Source organism: Pseudochaenichthys georgianus, chromosome 22, assembly GCF_902827115.2.
Source record: "Pseudochaenichthys georgianus chromosome 22, fPseGeo1.2, whole genome shotgun sequence".
In the NCBI taxonomy this organism is placed as follows: domain Eukaryota; kingdom Metazoa; phylum Chordata; class Actinopteri; order Perciformes; family Channichthyidae; genus Pseudochaenichthys; species Pseudochaenichthys georgianus.
In genome coordinates this window covers 14,978,211-15,005,319 of record NC_047524.1, presented here as the reverse complement: position 1 = coordinate 15,005,319, position 27,109 = coordinate 14,978,211, and the positions used below count along the sequence as shown (strand labels likewise).

General features: G+C 41.8%; 1 protein-coding gene across 1 annotated transcript; it reads left to right on the top strand.

Moving 5' to 3' along the window:
• Nucleotides 1-900: 900 nt before the first annotated feature.
• Nucleotides 901-27,023, top strand: hif1aa (hypoxia inducible factor 1 subunit alpha a). The gene is made up of 15 exons (XM_034111549.2): nt 901-1,195; nt 19,673-19,863; nt 20,313-20,464; nt 20,744-20,828; nt 21,339-21,448; nt 22,664-22,866; nt 23,043-23,149; nt 23,282-23,429; nt 23,612-24,003; nt 24,524-24,717; nt 24,976-25,098; nt 25,184-25,431; nt 25,510-25,609; nt 25,704-25,794; nt 25,933-27,023. The coding sequence occupies exons 1-15, from the start codon at nt 1,164-1,166 to the stop codon at nt 26,100-26,102; spliced, it is 2,346 nt and encodes a 781-aa protein (XP_033967440.1). The 5' UTR covers nt 901-1,163; the 3' UTR covers nt 26,103-27,023.
• The last annotated feature ends 86 nt before the right edge of the window (nt 27,024-27,109 follow it).

Here is a 27,109-nt window from a genome sequence, read left to right as displayed (position 1 = left end):
AGCACACACAAGCAATAATGTTGTGCTTGTCACTGAAGTTAATATATCTCAAATGTAGAAATACCTACTTTCTAATAACAATTATATGATAATTATCTTTTTACATTACCATGAAGAATACCACTCTGCTATAACATTGTGAAAATATTGGGAGTCTGGTAAAGTGAGGTGAAGAGATATCAACACAGAAAATCCCTTTCTCCTTATATATGTAGTTTGCACATAAACACTGATTAAATTCAACATCGTTTAATATTATATCACGTAATTTTTTCAGTTTAAAATAACATATTTGTAGGAACTGGAGGGGGGCAGGGCAGGGTGAGGTAAGGACAACATGAATCTTATTCAAGTCATGTCAAGTATTTTTGATCAAAATAAAATAAACTGTTTAGGTTTGACATTTGAACAGGATTTATTTTCAGCCAAAGCAAAAGCACAGCCATGGTTGTCCTCTACCCCTATGTGCGTCCTGTAAACATGACCTAAATCAGCAAAACGCAGCTCCTGGAAATCCAGAAATGTAACATATAGTATGTCTTTGTACACAGTACAGAATACTAACATGATGGGAGTAAGACTTTTCAGAAAACCCAAAACAGATATAAAAAGCACAATTTATTTTATACTTTTACTTGAGTTCAATTTTGAATGAAGGATGTGTTACCTGTATCTGAGTATTTAATTATTTCTAGTAGTGCTTTACTTAAGTAAATCGTCTGAGTGCTTTTTCCACCTCTGGTCATAGATCACAGTGAATGAGAAAGTGTTATGGTATGTGGCTCTACACGGGTTCCCTATGCGCGTCCTCGGTGGAGAAAGCATGTGACTGCGCGTCCTCGGTGGAGAAGGCATGTGACTGCGCGCCACCGCGGCGGCAGGGGGAGGAGCCTCCCAGCCGCTCTCAGAGCAACTGTCTGTCTCCGCGAGTAACCTCTCTCTCCAGCGTGGCACCATTTCCACAGTAGATAAGAGTAGAGGAGTATGCTTTTTTAGCGGATGAAAGCTTGATTGCTTTGACAAAATATACACAGTGAAAACTCGTATGCAAAGCGCCTGAGGATTTACGGATCTATATCTGTTATTAAACGCGGTATTTTGGTTCATTTCTCGACGGCCCGGATACGGATAGAGAGATTCAACTCGGGTCCTTTCGTCCTGACATGGACACAGGAACTGTACCAGAAAAGAAAAGGTAACGCCGATGCGAGCTAGTGCTACACAGCAGGCTATGCTGTTGTTTGAGAGCTGACTTAACAACTTTTGTCTTCAAATACCATTTGTTTTCTTCTCTTGGTGTGGCCTAATGTGATTTATTTCAAGGTTAACTGTTAGTTGAGCCCCGTGTTTTGTCGACAAAATGCGCGTGTTGGCGACGCTATTATGGTTAGCTTGATGCTAATAAAGCTGGCTAGCTGTCATATAGCTGTTGACGTTTGTTTACATCTAACGGTATACCTAAGGCCTGTACTACGAATCCAGTTCAACATACCCTGGCTATGTTTGAGTTATCTGGGTTAACTAACCATAACAAACGCGATCTCGCTAAACGGTCCTACGACGCTGGTTATTAACTCGGTAAATCAACCCAGAGTTTCTCCGTCCACTGGCGTCCACCGTCCAGCTGAGAGGGCGTTCACGTGGAAGGCATGGATGGATACATTTTCATGTATGTAATTGTTTTTCCTGCACAGTGTAGAGTCTTGTTTTGATGAGAGGGATATACAGGTATTTCATAAAAAAACTTGCTCGCTGGAGAATAGCTACAGAATTGATCACAATTTAATCGGAGCTGATCACAACTTCTCATCTTCGTCATCTCGAAGCTGCTTTCGGGCTGTGCATAAACAACTTGTGTTTTACTTTTAGGCTGTCTGAAGGTATGGACAGCTATCAAAGCTACTATACATCACAGAACGATGTACAAATGAAAGTCGGACACAAATATATAATTTAAATGATTTATTAAGTTTGCAATGTTTTGAACAGGCACCTACTTTTTAATTTCCGATATCGCGTCACGATATCTGCTTTAAAGTTAATTTGGCTTTGCATGCTATTGTTTGTACGTGTTGTATCTGTGTTGAGACTTCCCAGGTGTAACATTGACTCTATTTACATTTGTTGTAATTCTGACACATACCTTGGCTTAATGTATCCAATTAACAGTACAATACTTGTGGTATACTGTTTGTGATAGTGGAAAGCTGCCAGCCTCACGTGAGCAGCGCTTGGAGAGAGGTGTGTGGTTTCTGATGAAATATTTAAGGTTGCTTGTTGTTGTCCTTGGTTTGAATTTCTCTATTTTTTCCCGGTTTGGTTAGGGTTTGTGGCTAAGTTTAATTAGATACGTAATCAAATATAGTTTTCAAATTGTCATAGAAAGTTATAATTTAGGAATAGTTGCATTTAAAACAACCTTGATTGTCACTGAACTTGTTTAGTTACTTTAATCATTTGAAAAGGGCCAAAATATTGTATTAGTTGCCACTAATTATCTCTGGGCCCGTCCACACAGCAGCGTTAAAAAAATCTTTCAACGCTTCTTCCCATTGACTTTGAATGGGGTGACGTCACTTTGCCTCGCTTTTCGCCGAACTGCATTGTGGGGAAGTAAAGTGAAGATTTTCAGGATTCAAAAGTTGAGCAATGTTCAACTTTTGAAGCTGAGGTGGAAGCGTCAGCCAATCAAATCCCGTTTATGCAAATCTGACAGTACAAGCGCTAGCCAATCAAACCGCGTGCAAGCTGGGAGAGCCAGACCGCAGGTCATTTTCTATATTCCTGAAAATGAAGGAGAATAGTTATTGCGGTAGAAAATCACTCGGTTCTTTATGACCAGTCGCTAATAACTTACCGGGATACAAACCGGAGGAACCAGGTATGGAGGGAGGTGGCAGAGACAGTGGGTGAAACTGGTAGGTTTTCGCCTGTTTGGGGATTTTATACCCAGTTTACTTCGTTTTAACATTGCTATCGCTTTGTATGTCGGGGGCGGGAGATTCATGTGATTGGTTGTTGGTCACGTTGCTCGCAAAAAATCCCCAAGCTTTCAGACCACCTCCAAGATTTTTTTAACGCTGCTGTGTGGACAGGCCGTGGCCGGAAATGCAATTTGGTAAAACAGCATCATTCTTTAGTTTATACATCTAAGTGGTGTGTCACACACTTACTACAGTTATAGTCATATAGTTAGTTTAATTAGACCCTCCAGAAAAACGCGATTCTGCGATCGCAGAAATTACCGCATAATCAGCAAAATGGCGCATATTTTTAAAAAGCCGCATATTTATCAAAAGGCCGCATAATCCCCGCATTTTTCCACACAAAGTTTAAAAAAAAAAGTTAACTCTTCTTGACGTGAAGTGATGATGATGCGCGACGTCATCAGCTCGCGCATCACAGAAGGTAAACAACACCGTAGAGTGAACGTGTGGAGCTCACACGAGAGAGAAAACACCAAGATGAAAAAATCGAATCCATCTCATTTACCGACGAACATTTCTGCGTGTGTGTGTGTGTGTGTGTGTGTGTGTAAAATAGCCCAATTGCTTTTACAATAAATAAACATTGAATGTGTTTAATTGAATAGTAAAGGGGTTTAACGTTAGTGGCAGGTTGTGTGTGAGAGAGAATACATAAATAAGACAGCCAAATATTTATTTTTTCCGCATATGTCGCAACTCCCCGCAATTTCACCGCATAAAATCACATAAAACCCCGCATGTTTGATCGCATAATCAAGGATTTTAGCCCGCATAATCAAGGATTTTAGCCCGCGTTTTTATGGAGGGTCTATTTAATGAATCATCAGAGATCAAATGGATGCTTTTGTCAGAATGATTGATTGTATTGACTAGTTATCATTCAGTAGAACTATTACTCCAGCTGGGCTGAGTTGAGTCATGGTACGTCCACACGGCAGCGGCGTGTTTCAACGGAGACGCTTCCCATTCACTTTGAATGGGGTGACGTCACTTTTCACCGAACTGCATTGTGGTTCCGTCGCGTTGCTATGCCTCCGTTGCTCGTTTCGAAAGTTGAGAAAAGTTCAACTTTTCAAGCGTCGACGGAAGCGCCAGCCAATCAAACAATATGCCAGTACAAGCTCTAGCCAATCAAACCGCGTGCTTCTGTGTCCGGGCCGGGAGATTAATGTGATTGGTTGTTGGTTGCACGTCAGACACGCCCACGGGCAAGCTTCAACGCGACGCTGCCTTGTGGACGTACCGTTACGGCCCGTCCACACAGTGGCGTGCGTTGAAGCTTGCTGGCGGGCGTGTCTGAAACTCGACCAACAACCAATCACATGAATCTCCCGCCCCTGACACACAAGCAGCGGTTTGATTGGCTAGAGCTTGTACTGGCATATGATTGGCTGACGCTTCTGCCGAGGCTTCAAAAGTGCAACATTGCTGAACTTTTGCAGCGAGCCACGCCAGCAAAGCTCCGCGTCGCTTCCCGCAATGCAATTCGGTAAAAAGTGACGTCACCCCATTCAAAGTGAAGTGAAGCTTTCAACGCACGCCGCTGTGTGGACGCGCCGTTACCCCTACATTCCACCGGGTCTGCCTGCGCCGCATTTTTGGTCCGACCTCCTCCAGCGTCATAACCCACCGGGAGCGTTTCAGAAGCGGAGCGTCTTGCGTGCCGGTTCGCAGTTTTTGTTGATTTGGGCATATTTCCTGGAAAGGCTACTTTGTTCAGACAAAGTTAATAATAATTGTAATATTTCAGTTATAAACGACATGATTCAAAGATGCCTGTAAACCGGAGGAGAACGCTGGCATTTCTCCTCCTACTTGAAAGACTACGAAGAGATAGGGTCTGCAAAATTAGTTTATTTTGGGGATTGACTGGATGCTCTGACCGGTCCACTTCATGCACGGCGCTATGCAACGCCTCACATCACGTAGAAAATAGACTTGCATCCTATTTTTAGCGGAGCCCAGCGCCGAGACGCTTCTGGGACGCATCTAGCCTTAACGCGGCGCGTCTGGTGGAATGGCACCCATTGACTAGAGTGGCTGCGATTGCTGTGACCGCCGCGGCGCAGACGGACCCTGTGGAATCTAGGGGTTAAGTTGACCTCTTGGTGTACATTGACCTACTTCAGTGAAAACATTCACAAGCTTCACTCTGTAACTAGGGGTGTAACGGTATCCGTATTCGTCCCGTACCGTCACGGTTCGGACGTCACTGTTCGGCACATGCAGTCACACGACGAATACGCCTTTTTTTTACGAGTGGGAAAAAAGTCTGTCATTCAGGGCAGTATCCACTACACTATATATAATCCAGGGGGCGGTATTGCGCCTAAAAGCTGTTTGCCAGCTGCCCTTAAACAACAAATGAAGAACAAGAAGAAACAACAACAAAACGAACAAAATACAAGAAGAAGAAAAGTTAGTATGGCGATTTCAGATAACACACAGGAGCTAGAACCCACCTGCTTCTTTTAAATCAGCTGTGTGGGAACATTTCGGGTTCCCTGTGGACTACAATAACGATGAAGCGTGCGAGTGGTGGATCGGAAGAAGACGGTGTGTCGGCGTTGTTCGATAGCGGTGCGGTATGCTAATGGTAACACACGCCAAACATGCTAAATCATATCAGAAGGCATCACCCAGATTTGCCAATCACCGGAGCCCTGCAAAAGACAACAGCAGTTCAACAGCTGATCCCCGCTGTTTTTAAGAAGCCAAGAGACATGAAAGCCGTGAAACCAAAATAAATAACGGAAGCTTTTGGCATATGTTTTTCAACGACTTTGCGCTCTGGAAACACTTTCTTATTATTTATGATGTAATATTTTCAAGACATTCTTTTTAGTTTTACAGCTTGATGAAACCTTTTAGTTTGACATCAGCCATTATAGATAATATGGCCATCTGAGTGTGTGGTGCTGTTTGTGGTTTGTTTTTAACTGTTTAATACAGTTAATTATTCAAAATGTCAGAGTTCCTTATTTTGAAACTGAAACTTGCACTACTGTTCAAAAATAAATAACAACAAACCTGGAATGACGCATTTGGGACTTTTTTTTGCTTTTTCTTGTTGTACCGAATAGGGGTGCAACAACTAATCGATTAAAATCGATTACCAAATTAGTTGCCAACTAATTCAGTCGCCGATTCGTTGGTGACGTCATCACGTGCGTTTTACGCGCCGTTAAGCTACAACGTTATTAGTACTGGAGACATTTAAAAAATATATGTCATGTATTATTGATACAAAAACATTATATCGCAGTCTTAGTGTGGCCTGCTCGTTTATAATATGTAAAAAGACAAACAAATACGTCTATGATGTATTTTCGATCAGACGAGATCTCTCCCTGGTCTGTGTGGGAGGGGGCGGGGCAGTTTACACACACGCGGCTGCTACATGCAGCAACACACTGCGGAGATGGCGGAGAGAACGCGCTCCGAGGTGTGGTTAAACTTTACCCGTCTCGATGCTCGTTGCCAAAAGTGCAATAAGAGTTTAGCATGTGAGGGCGGTAACACGAGCAATTTGTCTAAACATTTAGCAAAAGTGCTCCACATTCAGACGGAGGAATGCACCGGGTTCCACTGTCTTTCTAGCTGCTCTGTAGCCCCGTCCACGAGTAACGTTTTCACGTCAGGTGTTATGTATGCTAGCAGCAACACACGGAGTTAACTACATTATACAAACATGGGTTTATGATTAGAGGTAACTGAGTTAGTTTGTTAAAGTTTCAGCTATTCTGTTTAAAGTTCTGTCATCAGATTATTTACTATTTGCTAAAACACTGTTGTTTCTTTTGATGTGAAATATTATTTATTTAATTTAAATAAAAAGCAATGTTCATTTTGTAAACAATTTGTTTAGTTAATTTAATAATATGTATTTTTTAATCAAGTATTCATCTTTATTGTCTTCATTGTTAGTTTCCACATGCCTAAAACAACCTCAATCTAAAAGTTGATAGCTAAATAAGAGCGTTTGAGAAATTGTGCAAGGCGTAATAGGCCGAACAGTCGATTAATCGTTTCATTAATCGATAGATTAATCGACTATCAAATTAGTTGTTTGTTGCTGCCCTAGTACCGAACCGTACCGAACCGTGACCCCCAAACCGAGGTACGAACCGAACCGTGACTTCTGTGAACCGTTACACCCCTATCTGTAACACAAGTCAATTACATCGTAATGTAAAAGAGTAGGGTCGCTTTCATGTGAAATATTTACATGGTGTAATCAATAAACTGATTGCCTGGAAAACATAAAATAACATGCAATTAAAAGTCCCCCCATTTTAATAGTTGACTGTAGCTATCGTCCTTTCAGTTTGAAGTAAATGCTGGTGAGAATGTGTGAGAATATGATCTATTGTATTTATCTATTACTTGTTCTATAAGCCAATTAAAAAAATTCCACTTTATATCATTTTCAAAGTTGAACATCCTGTGTAGTTTCAATAAATATTTGCTAGGTTTCATCCATGCAGTGATTTTCGAGATGCGGTCTGGTTTGATGCAGTTTAATCCGGTGTCTCTGAGGTATTATTTCTGTCTCATCTCTTAATCACTAGGGTTTGACGTCAATTAGGGCTGGGCGATTTTTTCGGTTTTAATGATTAATTTGCATTTTTACTTTCCTACGGTTTGTGAAATGGCTGAACCGAAAAATCGCGATTTAAAAACATTTCTAGACTCCGCAGATTTGTTTTGCTTTAAGGGACTCCGTAGTAGCTTACTCTCTCACTTTCCAGAACCCGCACAAAACTCAGCCACATTGCCTGTGACTACTCGATCTGCAGCTCTGCCCGATCTGCTGTGCGCATGTGCAGAGCTGCAGATCGGGTAGTCACATAGCCTACTACAATCACATTCACCGCACCACCGACATAAAAATGTCCACGAACACAGATGAAGAAGAGCTCATTCCTAAAAAAGGTGCTACTTCAGTTGTATAGAAGTGGTTCGGGTACAAGCGGTCAGACATAGAACAAACAACTGTTCTGTGTAAGGTCTGTAGAAAGACGATCGCTGCAAAACATGGGAACACAACCAACTTATTCCAGCACCTGCGACAGAGACATGCAGTGGAATGGCAGGAGTGTGTAACACTAAGAGATGCAGATGCTAGCTCAAGCAACAAAGCGCCTACATAAAAGCAGGTAACCTTGGCAGCAGCATTTTCAACAGTCATTCCTTATGACAAGAAAGGATGCGGTGACATATTACATCGCAAAAGATATGGTCCCCATCTATATCGTAGAAAAAACGGGTTCATTAAGATGCTGCAAACGATAGACCCGAAATATCAACTGCCCAGCCGCAAGCATTTCACCACAGTTGCATTGCCCAATTTATATAACGCAACAAGAGCTAGAGTCGCAGAGCATCTGCAAAACATAGTTTATTATTCCACCACTACCGACCTGTAGTGGCCAATTGTCCAAATAAATCCATGTTCAAAGGCCACTTAGTCTAGGAGGCGAGCTCGAGTATTGACTCGCGTATATTCAAAAGATACCTTGCTCGTTCCATTCTGGTGCTTTATTGAGAGGTTCAATAGATCAGCTGGCGGCCCACTGCTGACGTGTAACATTTGCACGGTATTTAAACAAATAAACAAACAAGATCCATTGGTCATACGGATGTGTGCGGTCAAAAACGTTGTCCAACTGCCTCTCTAGACTTCCTGCTGTGTCATGCTGGCAGCGTCATTTATACCTGAGCACGCCCCTACTATTGCTTTGTATAAATAATAACAACACATAAACTAGAGCTGTCCATAAGCAAGATGACACGTTACAAAAACAGTATAATAATAATTCATAGTTAATCAGCTCATTTAAGTTGAATTAAAGAATATTCAATTGGCTCACAAAACCATAATTAATTACCAAAATAAATGTGCCTAAATGGCTCTTACACGACCTATGGTCCAGCCGAACCACACACCCATATTTGAGTCTGACCGTGCATTTTATTGACGGAGAATGGGCCCTGCGAGGCATGTGCCTGCAGACATCGTACTTCCCGGACGACAACACTGGCGAAGTAATAGCCAAAGGGTTACAAGACTCGCTGGCCTCCTGGAAGCTTCGAGAAGACCGTCTTGTTTGCATGACTATGGACAGCGGTTCCAACATGATTAAAGCCTTGAGACTGACTGAGTGGCCCAACCTCCAATGCTTTGGACCCAGACTTCACAATGCCATCAGTAAGTGGCTACACAATGCATAAGAAAGTGCTACATGTATGTATAGAAACGAATTGAATGGATTGATCCAGTTGCATATTAGGTTCAGTGATGGCTTTAGTGTGGGGGAGGGGAAATGCGAGACAACCTATCTATTCAGTAAAAAAGTCTGGTGTGTGTGTGTGACGTGTGCGGGCTACGCATTAATTAAATTATACCTACAGTGTGAACATTTTTCTTTTCTTTGTCAAACAGAATTAAGCTTAATTAAGAAGTGTTAGACTATCATGATGTGTAAGATAATATGCGTGTATGCATAAAATAATTTAACACTAACCCTCCCTCCTCCCACTGGTTTGTGCTACAGCCATGTCCTTGTATTGTCATACAGTTTTTTCTTGTGTTTGTCTGTCATGGATAATGTATAATAATATTTAAATCATACAAAAAAAGACTATCACAATGTGTGAATGCTGTCCTTGTCACATTGATTAAATGGTGCCATTCTAACATGTTCCTTTTTGGTTTCTTCTAGGGATGCACGATATTTTTGAAACCGATACCGATAACTTCCTGCTTCTCAAGACCGATACCGATAATAAAAAAAATGTTAAGCCACTAATTATTTTAACGCATGTGTATTTTTTTTCCTTGGCCGCCCCGTAGTTTCAGAGCGCATCGAGTTTAAAATACCATCGACAAGCTGATGCTGACAGCCCCGCTCCTGCCGCCCGCTTGTGGCAGACCACACTTCCACGCTCACCGGCAGGCACCGACTGGCCATCTGGAGGACCGGGAGGGTGTGTGTATGTGTGGCCCGAGCGAGAGAGAGACCTTACGTGCATTGTTGTTGTTAGCATCTGGTGCTAGCTAGCTGCGCTAACGGATATAAGGAGCTGTTTAAATGAAAACAGAGGAGCGACGTTTCGCCACAACTGCGCCGAGCACTTGACTTTATGCAGGAAGCCAGACAGTGGGACATTGTACGAAAAGCCAGTACACTCAGCACGGATAGTGTGCAACATGATTGCAGCGTCCAGGCAGCTCCGGTTCGAGCATATGCCTTGAGTTGCACATAGCTCCAACACGCGCACACACACACACACATACTTTGTATTGTATTATTGTCTTCGTACGCATTTAACACACCATCGTAGCGCTGACGATGTTTCAGGTGACTGATCAGGTTCGAAGTATTAGGGAGCGCTGGATTTGTGAAGAACTCCCCTCTTCCTAAACCACTAATACCACAGTACTGGCAAAACGGGAGGAGCCGAGTGAAAAACAAGCGCCCCTCATCCCAATCCACCCACACCGCAGTATTTTTTTCTTTTTTTTTACCCAAAAAATATATTTTATATTATCGGGGCTATTAATACTGGTATCGGGTTTATCGGGATGACGTCATAAATAATTCCTAATATCGGACCGATAATTATCGTGCATCCCTAGTTTCTTCCCTTTTTCTTTCCTTTTTACAGTGAATGGTATGAAAGATCCACGGATTGACCGTGCCATCGGGGTTTGCAAAAAGGTTGTGTCTTTTCCTTAAGTTGGAAGAAGAGAAGAGATATGGAAGTGGTACAGGCTGAGCTCGGTCTACCATCTCACAACCTCGTCACCGAGTCCCTAACCAGGTGGGGTTCGAGACAACTGATGGTAGAACGACTGTTGGAACAGGAGTAGACAACTTCCTAGAAAGTTAAAGGAATGTTATTTTGTTTGAGGGTATTTTTTTATTATTCATTTCATTATAATTATTTATTATTTGTTGTATTTCATTTTACAGGTTTTTTCAGGGATGGCCTACACGAGATTTTCTTTCAGTTTGATTAAAAAAAATCTTTGCACATTAATGAAAGCCAAGTGGTGCTGTTTTTATTTTATTTTTTTTATTCTTGAACAACTGATTTGTTCACATAGGCCTAGACTACTTGGTAATCTCATTTATTTTTATTGTGTTAATAAAGAAAATATGTATTTATTTAAATGTTGCCTTGGTCTGGTTTGTTTAGAAAAAAACTGAAAAAAATCGAGGTTTAAATCGGAAATTGTCCATTGGTTAGAAGAAAAAAATTGAGATTTTATTTTTAGCCCAAATCGCCCAGCCCTAACGTCAATAGGAGTGGCCACATGTGTGTAGCGATGCCTGGCAATCTGGAGGTTGTCCTGTTTGAAGTTTTGTGAGCACAAGTCAGAACTTGTACCTCTGGGAATTGGTTTTGATTGTTTGCAGACTTTTTTGAGATAAGTTTTGTAGCTGAAGACAGAGATGTACGGAGCCCTGGAGGGTTCATTGAGAGAAAAATAAATAAAATGTGGCCACGTTTTACTTTCTCGTTCGCACGAGTTAATAAAGCGTGGGCACGAGTTAATAAAGCATGGCCTCGTTTTATTTAAATTGAGGGATTCCTGTCCGTGACTCACAGAATCTGCTGCCCACAGCTGTTTTATAGAAGGAAAACATCCTTCACTTTATGAAATCTCTGTGGCACCAGTGGCCTGTACTACGAAGCAGGATTTGATATTTACACTATTCATTCATGAAGTATGACGCTGCGCTGTCAGCACGCGTCTCCATGTTTGTGATTGGTCAAATGTTGGTAACCCCGTCCCTTTCACGTGAACGCACTCTCAACCGGACAGAAACCCTGGTTGATTTGCTGAGTTGATAACCAGCTTCGTAGGACCGCTTAGCGACATCGCGTTTGTTAAACCGGGTAAATCAAACATATCCAGGTGTGTGTGTGTGTGTGTGTGTGTGTGTGTGTGTGTGTGTGTGTGTGTGTGTGTGTGTGTGTGTGTGTGTGTGTGTGTGTGTGTGTGTGTGTGTGGTGTGTGTGTGTGTGTGTGTGTGTGTGTGTGTGTGTGTGTGTGTGTGTGTGTGTCCGACACCCCCGGCATTTGTTTTCAAATTACCACGAACAGTAATTTACACAAATCTGGTTCTCCATAGTTATATGTGTATTCCCAAGTGAAAGAAATTCGTTTAATCTTAATCTCGATGTGCTATAGTCCTGCCGGAGTGCACCGGAACGAACGATACTATCATAAACAAATGCCCACACACACACAAAACGAGGCCACGCTTTATTAACTCGTGCGCACGCTTTAGTAACTCGTGCGCACGCTGAGTTACTAAAGCGTGTTCCTAAAGCGTGGCCACGTTTTATTTATTTTTCTCTATGAACCCTCCAGGGCTCCGTAGAGATGTGCTCTTAAGGCATTATTTTCACCCTACTTAAACCGTGCTGTCTGGTTTTTCCCTATAACTCTATACGTTTGCATGTTACTGTGAAAAATAAATATAGAGAAGGTTTTGCCAGCCAGGTATATAATGGGAAAAAAAGCTGATTAAACTTCCTAAGCTTTAATTGTCAGGACTGATTGATTGCGCTGAGAAGTTGCTCTTCACTGGAGGATAACGTTTCAAGAGGACACACGTCGGAAAATGCTTTTACGGGTTTTGTTGTGCAGTAAGATTTCAAATCTTATCTTTGTACTGATACATCTTTAACACCATATCTCCATACATCATGTTTGCAATATGCACGCAAATGTTTCCTGTTGAATGCATTTGCCAGTGCCCTTAGTTCAGTGTTCAAAATGTACCCAAATTGAATAATTCAGTGTTTAATCTTTCCTTTTTGCCATGGACTTATTGTCCATACTTAAATTGGATTTATGTTATATTAATTTTAAGGTTTGGGGCTTATGCAGGATGCCATTGTTTGTCAACAAATAATGATAACTATGAATTATGATAACTTTAAAACTACTGTGTGATACCAAATTGCAACAAATAAATGTTAAAGTCATGCTCAAAGTAAGCCATTTTTAAATTAAATGTTTGTTTTGTGAAACAGGCCAACGATCAGTAGCACAGATGACTAAAGTGCACAATCTGATATTGTTGAATGGTCTCACTGAGCCCTATATTTCCCTTACCAATTTAGGGGTAAAAAAACTTACATTTATTTTTAAATTGAAGTAAAACACTTGATCCGATGCAGGCGGATTTGTTAAAGCTGTTGGCTGAGTCTGACTCGCCGACCCTCAAAGGAGAGGCTGTTTTTGTGAAGAATGGAGGGTGTACTGTGGACTTGCTGGTTGCTCATAGGCCCAATGTTATCAGTTGTAGTAGTATTTGAGTTATGTTAGCTTAGTGAATGATTTACAATAGTGGTCATTTATAGTGTGTTATCCAGGACCAAACCTCCCAGTGGATATGGACAAGAGTTCCTTTTGAAAGTAGTACATTATTTGTGTGTACTGTGAACTTAAACATGTAAGCCTTCAAGCTACCACTGATGAACTGTGAAAATATCAAATGCAACAGCGGATATATTTAGTATGGGGATAAACAAAAACCTGATTTGCTTAGCATTTAAACCGGTAATCTGTTGTAACGTAAAATTGGACAAAGGCCAGTTACTCCCAAAACTGCAGTAATAGTGACTCAACAAGTGTTTTTTGTGGATAATTGTTACTACCCCATATGCTATTGCTCCTTACTGTTCTTCTCACATGACAAAATAATGGCAACCCTAGGTGCACTTACTAGCGCTTCTCTTGGTAGATGATTTATTGAGTAGCTAAACACAAGGAAATATCTTACAACAGCACTTACTGTTGCTCTTTTATCCCACTTCTAAAATAGGGAAACCTATTGATTTTATTCCACTAAAATATTCAAAGCATGTTTGTGATGCCTTGATGATATTATACTCTGCTGCTTTTAAGACTGTCCATTCATGTATTAAATGTATACCCATGGTTTATTTGTCTGTAAAATGGTTTTATTTTCAGCGATACTCTAGTCTACATGTATTCCCATATAAGGATAGTTGTGGTGTTACCTTGAACTGCATTAGATAAGATGGTGTTTACTATCACAACTGAGCAGGACTGACAGGAGAACATGAATAGTCAGCCCCTAGTAATAAAACACTGGTAGTATTGTCTAGGCCACTTTCATTTACACGGTTTGTTTTAAATGTGTGACACCAATCCACTTCTTCAAATCTGTTTTACAACTCAAAATGTACACTTTGTTTTAGTGTTGTCACAATACCAATATTTTGGTACTGATACCAAGTCAAGATTGCGATTCCGATTCTTTTTCGATACTTTTCTTTAAAAAAAGGGAAACAGTCATAAATGTAATTATTGTGCTTTATTTCACACCAGAAACCATAACCATAACACAAACTTTTAAACAATGAGAACAATAATAAATAAATGACAAGAATTCGTATTAAATACAAATAAGCATCATCTCAAACTACTTTTTTGTCAAAATAGATTTGTATATTAAACAACATAAATGACATTCAACACAATGAGGTCTCCGACAAAAAATAGAACATAACCTCACTGTCAGAGATATAGCTAAAATACTTCCGAATTTAGCTTCTGGCGTGTTTTTTGTCAACAAGCCGAGGTGCAGCGGCAGTTACACTCCCACTTGCAGCCATGCTTCTCGTTTTCTCACATGCTCTGTCAGCTAGCGCGTGCACGAGAGAGGGGAGGCATAGAGAGTATGGGCATAGATATGTCTCATAATTTGTGTGAACATAAAAATAATTTGTGTGTAAATATGTGATATGTAAAGGGTAAACACCATCCACAAATGCATTTAAAAGATTTGCAAACTCACAAATAAATGTGCAAGTGTAAAACGGATCTGCAAATAGGCTAAATATTTTCACAAATAAAAAAAAGATCTGTGAATATCTCTTTAACATTTACAACTTTCGATCAGGCATTTGTGAATCCATTTTGTATTTGTCGACCAAAAATGTGCTTGCGGATCTCAAATCTCTGCTCGTGGATCTCACATTTCTGCTTGTGGATCGTCTTTGTACACTCGGTTATTTTCGGAAACCACGTGATTGGCCTGCTGATGCTTTCTCACAGGAGTACTTTTCCCCGGTCATTCTTAAAGTAGCCGATACTAATGAAACGGAGGAATCGTAACGTTTTTAACGGCAGGGTATCGCGGTACCTTTCAAGTATCGGTACACCGTGCAACACTACTTTGTTTACATAACTACTAGGGATCGACCGATCCCAGCGAAAAGCTGGTGGCTTTTTCAAGGCCGATACCGATACCAATTATTAGTAATCAAGGAGACCGATAACCGATATTTGGAACCGATATACATTTGCAGTAAAATCAGAAAATCTTGGCGTCAAAATGTAGAATAACACAACTTCTTTGAAATGCCTTTTTATGTTTAATGAACTTTTCAACATCTTAAAACTGGTTTCCTCTCTGTGAGCCTGAGTAAAGTAAATGTAGTAAAAATAAAATAAAAACTACTAAAACTTGTTCTGAACTTCTGATATTTGAGTCTCACTCATTTAGTAGTCCCAGAGCCGTATAATAGAATATATATAATATATATAATATATATAATTCTCTCTATATGGCGCCGAGTAGTCCCAATTTCAGCAGCACCAGATTGTGGTGCAGAAAAGCAGAGTTGCTGCAAGGCTCCACTAGCAGCCGTCACAGTCGTCCCAGCGCGTCACAGTTTCTCCGCTGCGAGATGCTACCCGCCAAGAGATGGCAAAAGTACACACGTCCTTTGCTCAAGTAGAAGTACAATACTCGTGTTTAAAAAAGACTGGTAAAAGTAGAAGTACTGACTTTTAGACTAAACTTACTAAAAGTAAAGAAGTATGGGCTTCGAAATGTACGTAAAAAGTACCCATAACTACCAAGAGTAACTGACCTCACTTTATATTAATAGAACAATAATATCATTGTCAGCTAATGAATGTTTCGATGCTGAACAACGGCAAAATGACAGTTTTCATTTGTCCTTCTTGTTAAGAGAAGACCAGGAAATGATGGATACACTGATCGTGTTCAAATCAATAGGCACACCATGACTCTAAATAATAATGATCAAGCCACCAAACACAGATTCAAACTAAAGTAACCAGCCTGTTTTGAAAATGTAAGAAGTAGAAAGTACAGGTATATTGTGTTAAAAATGTAAGAAGTAAAAGTAAAAAGTCATCAGAAAAATAAGTAGTAGTAAAGTACTGATACCAGAAAAATGTAAAAAGTATTTGTACTCCACTACTTACCACCTCTGGTCAGCGCAAGGGCATCATTTGGACCTTACAGCCTGATTATTGCATAACTATTTGTGGGTTTATTGTGACCTTCTGTCACGGGGCTTCGTTTGATACATTTGATACGGTTAAGGGGTTTGTGCTTCTATCTACATTCTGCATTATTTTATGATCTGTACGTTTGCATAGGTTTCCTTCCCCTCTGAATTGTTGGTATTGCAGTAATAACACACAGGGACTCAGACACTTTACTGTTTGAATGTAGGCTTAGTTTATGTCTCTCCTCTGTCCCTGTCAGCAGAGGAATATTAAAGATTAATTCATTTGCATAGGATTTGCATGAATGCATGTGACACAATGGCTTGCAGACACTACAACGGAAAATAACAGCCTATTACAATGTGTGAAGTTAGTCTGACATTAGATCAGAAGCTTAGCCACTAGCTATAGCAAGAGGACTTTTAGTGTCCCTGTCTGCCGTGGCTTGTTAATCATTTGTGATACATTTCCCTCTGATGACACATTAACTTCTTTACTTGAATGTAGGTTGGAGGTGATATTGTTAAAGTAAGTGCCAAAGTCAGATTTGAAAGAAAGGAAATGTATCGATCCCGAGGTGTTTGCATTACTCTGCGATCACCTTTCAAAGTGACTCGTCCCCTGGGATTGACAGGAGATATTGCAAATATCTGTGTGTGGTTTTGGCAAACATGCAAACATGAGGATGAATGTATACACGTATGGCTGTAATTGCAGACTTGGTTGAAACTTGTTTATTTCACAGTAAACATTAACATGTTTTAGAGGAGGGGGAGGATTGTATGTATATGCACAACCAAGAACCGGTCATATATTTTTCCGTGGGCCTTTGTTCGTCAAACGGGGATTAGATGGACAAGGAAAGCGGTCTATTGTGGTTGGGCAAAGATCCAACATGGGTTAAGTGGTTACATCTAGGGATGCTCCGATCGCCAATTTCGGGGACGATCGCCGGAATCAGTATCGGCCGATACCGATCCGATCAAGTGGGCGGGGCCTAAATGGAAGATTTAAACATCACTTTAAATCTTCCATTTAAAGTGATGGAAGTGTCAGCCAATCAAATCATATGCCAGTACAAGCTCTAGCCAAACAAACCGCTGCTTGTGTGTCAGGGGCGGGAGATTCATGTGATTGGTTGTTGGTCGAGCTTCCTACACGCCCAGCTCCAAGCTTTTTTTGAAGCTGTAGTGTGGACGGGCCATAAGTGTGTTTTGCTCCGCTTACCGGTCCGTCTCAGCGGGCGGAGCTGCAGGATTTCTGCTTCACACACGTTGCATTCCTCTATTTTACTGTCTTTTTCGGACACCTTGAAATACTGCCAGACCGGTGAAGCCATTTTGGCGAGCTTGTTTTTGCCGCACACAGAGAAAAGTGTCATGTATTTTACGTCATGCGATCGGCTCTCGCGTTCGGCTCTCGCGTTCGGCATGTTTAGAGAGCGGTAGAGAGTGAGTATCGGCCGATCTCGATCGGTGACTGATCGATCGGAGCATCCCTAGTTCCATCTTTGTTTGTTTGTTTTTTGGTTTGAATTCTTAAGGTTGAAAGTGATCGATTTCATTCTGCACTGTTTGTACACTCAGCTTATCGCTTATTTTACCTCCTTCAAGGATGTTTTGTTTCTTGGTTTGGTTTGTTAACAAGCATGGTTACGGAAGAACTAGTGGCCTGACTTCTGAGGTGCTGCATGGGCCTAGGAGGAAGCCATGCATTTTGGAGAAGATTTGAATCCATTGACCGGCATTTTTATTTGATCTGAAATCTCTATTGGATGTAAAGTTTTGGCACATAACCAAACACTCCCTATTCTCTACCCTATGAAAGACCCGTCTGTTACCCTGCCAGACAATTTGATATTCAGGAGGCTACATTGTTAGAGAGCCTTAAAGAACAGCATGGCCTTGGCCGTTGCTGTAAGTACACAACAGATCAATTTCAATTAGGTGTACATTTCAAAGCCAAGGACTTTTGAACTGCCATCCATTTTGATGCTGCTCCATTGTCCAAATGCATTTGAGGTAATGAGGTCGTGGTTGTGAGAGAGGGAGATAATGGCACCAGCACTCATGTTGACTATTATGTTGCAGATTTAGCCAGTCTATTTCTGTTGGCGTAGCTTCACACATGCCCACTTTTACGAATAAAACTCAATTAGTTCCTGGTTTGAAAGTCACGGTTTTCCATATCGAGAAATCCATCAAATAACATAAGCATTTGTATAGTAACTTGAACAATTCAATGTGTCCTTTTAAGTCTGCCTCTTTTTTCATTTTTAAAACACTGCCAGGACTTAGGTTCTTGTTTACAGTGTGTTGAGAGTCCATTAGCCAGACCTTGGATAAATGCCTGGACGAATGCTTCATCTAATATGGAACCTGAGCTAGTAGATGGCAGTTCTGAGGGATTCTTATTAGGGCTGCAGAAGATGTTTACCGTGATCGCAATGACAACGTGCGTAACAACCTCTACGCATAAAGATCATGATAGTTCACTCTGTGATTTTTTTCGAGTTAGATAAAAGAGAGATGGGTAGATATTGCTCTTCGAAACATTATTGGTGCCTTTTGTATTCTGTTTTAATGTTGGATATGTTCAGCAAATGAATGTTGTAAACACTTTCAAATGTGTTGTAATGTTTTGCTGTCTACTGAAAGCAGTAGAAGGGCTGAACTTGGTACTCTTCAATATCAGTTCATTTATTGGCAATTCATTTGTTATCGCGATATTCAGGTCAAATGAGTTTGTCCGGGTGTGTGAAGTCGTCACAGAGTCTGTGTTTGTGTGTGTTTCTCTGTGTTAGCATTATCATTCTCCTCCCTGTGGATTCTTTCGCCCAGACTCATAAATGTCAGGATGATTGGTGTTGCACTGTAGCTCGACTGTGCACCAAGAGAGAGACAGAGGAGTCCATGCCCGGCCCCCAGCCAATCACTCTGAGTGGGCGGCAGCCAATAAGACAGTTGCAGATAGCCTTGTATGTAAATGAGTCTGACTGGGGTCCAGACAGAGCTCTGCTTGGCTGAGAGCTTGCTTGTTGCGGACTCCATCTGCTGCTGCCTCCTCTGTGACAGCAGAGCAGACCCCGCACACACACACACACACACACACACACACACACACACACACACACACACACACACACACACACACACACACACACACACACACACACACACACACACACACACAACACACACACACACACACACACACACACACACACACACACACACACACACACAACACACACACACACACACACACACACACACACACACAGGATGTCAGCTCTTGCAGTGTGCATAGTGGGATCAGAAGCAGTGTGTGGCCATGCTGTGGCTGACCTACCTCCTGTCCCCCGCAGGGTGAGCTCGGACCGGAGGAAGGAGAAGTCCAGGGATGCAGCGCGGAGCCGGCGTGGGAAGGAGTCGGAGGTTTTCTACGAGCTGGCCCAGGAGCTGCCCCTGCCCCACAGCGTCAGCTCCAGCCTGGACAAGGCCTCCATCATGAGGCTCATCATCAGCTACCTGCGCATGAGGAAACTGCTGAGCACTGGTCAGTAGCTGTTGTACCTGTCAGGACACAAACTTGGGGCACATACGATTTAAAAAAAACAAAACAAAAAAGAAGATCATTCTGGACTTCATTGATAATTAAATTCTGTAACCATTGTAATTATTATCCTAGAGGCATCCTGAGAATTGACTATTTGGATAAAGGTGCCAGATACTACATTAACAAATGTTTTCAACCCACTGGGATAAGCCACAATTAAAACAGTGTCATGGGAGGAAAGAAAAACCCTGAATCAGCTGTTCTTCTCAGAGACACATACGCTCAACATAGATCTCTTTGCAGATATACCTGTGGGTAGTGTGTTTTTCTGTGTGTCGCAGTGTCCTGCCTTGCAAACATGTTCTTTTGACAATAAAGGCTTTTCATGTGACTTATCTCTTGGTTTTTGTTTTTTCCCCTATCCCTCCCCTCTCTGTTATCTCCTCCAGAAGAGCCAATGGCAGAGGAGGAAACAGATCTCGATGCCCAGCTCAACGGCTCCTACCTAAAGGCTTTGGAGGGCTTTCTCATGGTGCTGTCGGAAGATGGAGATATGATCTATCTCACCGAGAATGTCAACAAGTGCCTGGGGCTGGCACAGGTTGGTCCGATTTGACCTGCTGTGTCTCAACAATAAAGAGACCGCAGAGGAAAGAGTATAAGATCAATGGAAAATGGAGTCAGACGCAGAAAATAAAATATGGTTATTGTTAACGTTATGTAAGTTTTTACAGATTCTGTTCAATAAACAGAGAAATACACATTAGGCCTTTAATTGTTAACGTTTGAAAGTTGCCACACTGTACACCATTACTGAATCAGCTGCATGTACCAACATGGACTAACACTCTGCTCTCTCTCTCTCTCTCTCTCTCTGCAGTTTGACCTGACTGGATACAGTGTGTTTGACTTCATTCATCCCTGTGATCAGGAAGAGCTGAGGGAGATGCTGGTGCACAAAACAGGTGAGAGACAAAACGGGAAGAAATACAAATAACTCTCAGCTGGCAAACTCAGACCAGGAGGCTATCGGAACACGTTATTTCCCCCACTTCAGTCCAGAGGCCAACGTGATTAGAGTAGAGTAGGCTAGTTGTTGGACTTAAGTGACTCAGCTTCACTCAACATTACTGTAACAGAACACTACATCTCTGAAACAATTCCCTTTTTGCTCACACAACACACATTTACGTTGTTTTCTTTCAGTGATTTAGTTTGAGTATGTATTGTTTTCTTTCAGGGAGTTGAATTATGAGACCACATTTGCTTTCCTCCTGTGCCATTTAGCACGCTGGTATTATCTCTGATACAACAGCTGGGTACTTCACTTCCTTTTTTTTTTTACCTGGCTAAGCTTACCACATTGTTTCACAGCCTACTGTCTCCTGAGAATGCAAATGTGAACTGTGGGCAATTTGAAATAAAAGAACAGCAATTGATTCAGTCAGCATGTCTTCCTGTTTGTGTGATTTCAGGCTCTAAAAAGAACAAGGAACCAAACACAGCACGCAGCTTCTTCCTCCGAATGAAATGCACTCTCACAAGCAGGGGCCGCACTGTGAATGTCAAATCAGCTGCATGGAAGGTAAGCCCCTAGAGGAATCAGTGAGAACATGCTTTTAGAAATGTTAAAACAAGTATAGTTATACATATATTTGGTTAGAGGAATTCATTCCATTAACACTTTGCTCAGTCTACCATGTGCTAGTATGTTTATCAACACAAGGGATGTGAGTGAAGCTTATTAAACTTCATTCAACCACAGTCTGACTCAAAAGTGGTAAATATTATCTTTCTGATTATTTTATTTAACTTTTATCAATGACTTGAAAGGCTTCCTTCAGGGTTGTAGAGCATATCAAATCACGAGTCTGGATAATGACAGCTATTGTGTTAAAAGCCACTTCCCACTCGCAGCTTTTAAGATGGAAAGAGAGCAACTAAACACATACTAATATTTTCTTGTTGAAGAATTAAAAAAAAAAAAATGTTTAAATCTTGTGGGAGTTGTATTTGAATATTGCCTGTAGGGAAAGAGTTAGAATACTGAAGTTTAAATGCAGAAACTAGAGTAGCAGATGTTTAAATCAGCAGTAATCCAATAACCCTAATGTGCAAAGGAAATTAGAACATTATACTAGTACTAATACAAATGAAACCATTAGTGTCTCTGTTTGACATACACATATAGGAAAATGCATTCAACCCATATTTTAACCGGTAATTGACCTAATAGAAAAACTGTTGAGTAAGTATGAAAACTTACAACTCAAATGATTAACGACTCCACTTCGAGCAATAGAATTACTAACAAAGCACTTATATACTAATAAAGGACTGGCTTATCTAAAGCCAGTTGAGTAGCACTTGAAATGCGTTGGCTCTATGAAACCTGATGTACTGATATGATTCTGTTTTCTTCAAGTTTGTATCTTGTTGGTCGAACGCACTTATTGTAAGTCGTTTTGGATAAAAGCGTCAGCTAAATGCAATGTAATGTAATTAACCCACCATTTAAAAAGACTAATTTTCACTTATTCGCAAAGCCCTAACCACAAATGTATCTCAGAGTACTTCTTAAATGTCTTTTACAATTGCATTTCCCCCTACACAAATAAGTCCAGAAAAATTGAAAAGAAAAATCAATATGTGTAGGCAAAATACTAAGGCAACATAACTGAGGAGATTTCAAAGCACCCTGTATTTGAATGTATTTACTTATCCAGGAAAACTGTTAATGCTCAATGGGGTCTGGGAATGGTAATAGAAGTGTAAAGACCCTCCTGTTGTCGCCCTCCAGGTGCTCCACTGCTCCGGTCATGTCCGTGTGTATGACGGCTGCACTGAGGAGACTCCCAACGGGCACAAGGAGCCCCCAGTCCCCTACCTGGTTCTGATCTGCGACCCCATCCAACACCCCTCCAACATCGAGGTCCCTCTGGACACCAAGACATTTCTCAGCCGCCACACAATGGACATGAAGTTCACCTATTGTGACGAGAGGTGCGTTGGTGCCTAACGTAAATTGATTCAGCTGCTTCAACCACCCGTGTACTTTGGGTTTCATTGCCAAAGCTCTCACTAACATGGTCACACAGAGCCCCCTAGTGTTCAGTGGAGATACTGCAGAAGCCGAGTGTGAGTGAGTGGAGGAAATAATCTTTTGTTTGCTTGTCCAGGATCACTGAGCTGATGGGTTATGACCCGGAGGACCTGTTGAACCGGTCTGTGTATGATTACTATCACGCTATGGACTCAGACCATCTTACCAAGACTCACCACAACTGTAAGCATGAACAACATGAGTGTATGAATTCAATCTTGCTCATAAATCCACAACAAATATGTTATTTTTGCTAAACCTTCAGCCAAATGTCTGAATCGATCTTTTCTCATCCTCCCTTTTCTTTGCTTTTAGTGTTTGCAAAGGGCCAGGTAAGCACAGGCCAGTACCGGATGTTGGCTAAAAGAGGCGGCTTTGTGTGGGTGGAAACACAAGCCACTGTCATCTACAACAACAAGAACTCTCAGCCACAGTGCATCGTCTGCGTCAACTTTGTGCTTAGGTACTATAAAGGCTCTTTGTATTTCAGAAGAGATTGTAATGCAGTCAGGTTGTTGTGTTTAGTTTTAGGTGAAGTGAAATAGCTGGTTTGTACAAAAAAGACATACATACTACAATTTCTTTCTGTATATTTTCAGAGCCTTTGCACTCAGTGAACCTAATCCTAACATAACTCTGTTACAGTGACATCCAGGAGGAGAAACTGGTCTTGTCTCTGGAGCAGATGGAGGATGTGAAGCCAGTGGAGGAGGAGGAGGAGCAGCAGCAGCAGCAGGAGGAGGAGGAGGAGGAGCAGCAGCAGGAGGAGGAGGAGGAGGAGCAGCAGCAGCAGCAGCAGCAGCAGGAGGAGGAAGTGAAGGCTGTGGTGGAGATCAGAGAGTTGGTCATGTCACCGGCCCTGAAGGAGGTGGAGGAGAAAGGCCCAGAGCTGGATGTGATCAAACTGTTCACTCAGGCGGCAGAGGCCCAGCCGTTTGTGAGCCTCTACGACCAGCTGAAGGAGGAGCCGGAGGCCCTCACCCTGCTGGCCCCGGCTGCCGGAGACGCCATCATCTCCCTGGACTTCAGCTGCCCTGGTTCGTGGCCTCATTTACACACACTAACTCCTCGTCCACACCACAAACATATCACACATATTATTCACTCACACGTCTCACGCAGAAGACACATACGCAGGAATACGTGAGGTTGATGCCAAATTAAACAATATTACTTTTATTGAATTTATTGTTATTTATGCTATTTTTTTCCCCTTTTTTGCTGATTATTTATTAATTGTATTAAGTGTGGGTTCACTTCATTGGTTCAAAATGCTTCAAGTTTTTTTTGCACTGTAGGTCTGAATGACCAACATATGCATCCGTGTTGATGTAAAAACAGATCAGGACGTGGTTTGCGGCCTGCCAGTAAACCCAAAGCAGAAGAAGAAGAAGTGACGTCAGCGGCTTCATTTGCCTAATCCTCCCTCAGGGACTTATTCCGGTGTGAACGCGATCTGCTCTGATGGCGCCTTATGAGTTAAACTCCTCCCCAGCAGTTAATAAGGGTTAATACACTGGGTGATCGATTCTAACCTCCCTCTCTCTTCTGATACAGATTCAGAGATCCAGCTGCTGAAGGAGGTCCCTCTCTACAACGATGTAATGCTTCCCTCCACCAGTGACAAGCTGGCTCTGCCTCTCTCCCCTCTGCCGCCGTGCGAGCCCCTCCATGTCAGCACCATCAGCTCTGAGGCTGCCAAAGCTGAGAGCTTTCCGTCCAGCACCTTCACCAGCCTCAGATCAACAGAGGTCAGACACTCAATTATTGTCACACACTTTTTCTCCACTTACTGTTACTATGAACAGCTTGTAATATAAACAAAAAGAGTAGTAGATATAAACTCATTCTGTAAACGTTATATTTCGCAATTGCCATTATATTAACAATTAACGTATGATGTTCAAAGCCTTCAATGTGCTTGAATGTTACTGTTTGTAGTTGTATGAACCCTTCACTTACGAATATGTACTGAGAAGTGAATGACCTTTGACTTCTTTTCTCTTTAGGCTGGCAGTCTCATGGACTTTTGTTTCCCCATGGACTCGGAGATGAAATCAGATTCCAAACTAGACTTTGTGGAGAAGCTGTTTGCCATTGATACAGATCCCAAGAACCTCTTCACCACACAGGTAACAATGCCAGGAGATTTCTTTTAAATGAAACGCAGTAAAGGTTTCTGCCTTCTGATTCTATCCTCTTTTTTCTCCCATGAAGGCGATGGAAGACTTAGATCTGGAGATGTTGGCTCCCTACATCCCCATGGACGATGACTTCCAGCTGCGCAGCCTGACCCCAGAGGAGCCTCTCTCCTGTGGACCCGTCAAATCCCTGCAGAGCTCTCCAATCCACATCACACAGGACATCCACAGCTATCCCTTCTCCCCGGACAGTGCACCAAGCAGCCGCACAGCGTCCCCAGCACTTCTCAGGGCCCCTCAAACGGCCCCCATTATTGCTATGAGGTAAGTCCCCAAAATGCACAACATGTGTTGCTTTGTAATGCTTTTTTGTGTTTGCTAATAACCATTACTGTGCCGCAGGACCCCACAGCTGGACAAAGAAGTCTCGCTCAGGACCCTGGCAGCCCAGAATGCACAGCGCAAAAGAAAAATGGGTGACATAAAAGAGATTATTGGACAGGTAAGGCCCCAACATTCAAATGTGTTTTTCATAGAACCTACTTTATGTGTACAGATGGAGATTTTGAGTGTCTTTTTGTTGATGCTTTTCCTAGGGTACTTTGCCCCAGGAACAAGTGGAGCAGGGCAAAAAGCTGAAGGCCTCAGAGTCAGGAACAACCAGGACCATACTCCTGCTGCCTTCAGGTGATTCAACCAGATCGGAAATAAATACTTAAGTCTGTTTTTTTATATACAGACCAAGGGGCAACCTAGGGCTTTTAAACAGCATACAGTGTAAGCACTAATAGAATCATAACTCTTTAATATCTCGTTCTTCCTCAGACATGGCGAGCCGTCTGCTGGGCTGCACATCGGAGAACACCAGTTCCCTCTTCAGCCTGCCACATCTGACCCGCGACGACTGCGAGGTGAACGCCCCGCTGCAGGGCCGCCAGTGCCTGCTGCAGGGAGAGGAGCTGCTGTGCGCTCTGGACCATGTCAATGTCATCTAACGTCAATTGGAGTCTCTGCCCACTACAATTTCTCCCTCATGTTGTCACTCCCTCTGCGTGACCCTAAATGTCCCCCCCCTCCTTATTTATGTATCTGTATGAGTTTGACTATAGTCCGCTGTTCGTGCACCCATGTGATATCTGCAGCATTCCACCGTGACAGCATCTGGGTTTTGGTGCAAGGGGTTCAGGCATCACAAGATGTCCAAATGTCGTTTTTATTGTTTTTGTCTTTCCTCTCTTCCCGGGGAGTCTCTCAGCACACAACGCCTCGACAGATGACCCTTTTTCCAGTAGGTCACCACAGACCCTGGCACTACTGCCAGCAGTGTATTGTAAGCTTCAGTCGCACAATTTATATTTTCTTAAAGATAAAAATATTACCAGCAATATATATTATGCCTTTTTAAAGTCGTTTTAATGGGATTTGAACCATTTTATTTTTCCTCCCATACTTGTATGTTGTAGTACTCGTACTTAACAAGATGTCTTTAGTCCAGAAAGTATGAACATATGTTTTAAACCGTAGGTGGTTTGAATGTTATCTCCATTTAATAGCTATCAGTTTTTTAGGTAATTTCATTGTGTAGCAGTCTAGTACATGTCACTTTATTGTAAGTGTGCGTTACTGTACATTTACCAGGGAAAATTTTATTTACTCAGTTGGGCTTCACAGCTTCTTAGTCTCAAGGTGAAATATGAGTAAGCGCCTCACTTTGGTTTTTAATTGCTTTTTTTCTCTAACATTAAGTGAATTCATGTTTTTAGTTTTTACTGTGCGTGACAGACCATTTGACTTGTGTGATCACTATCATGTTAGCAATTGTGAGTTGTCAAACTTGTTGGCTCAGTTTAATGCCATATTATTGGGTCGCTCATGCTTCTTGTTGCCGTCAAATATTAAATGGCTTGTATGGGGTATATTGTTTCAGATTTCCTTTCTTCACAAACACTGTATTTTGGGCTCTGAAAACAATTCATTACATGACTAGTTTAGGCAAATTTCT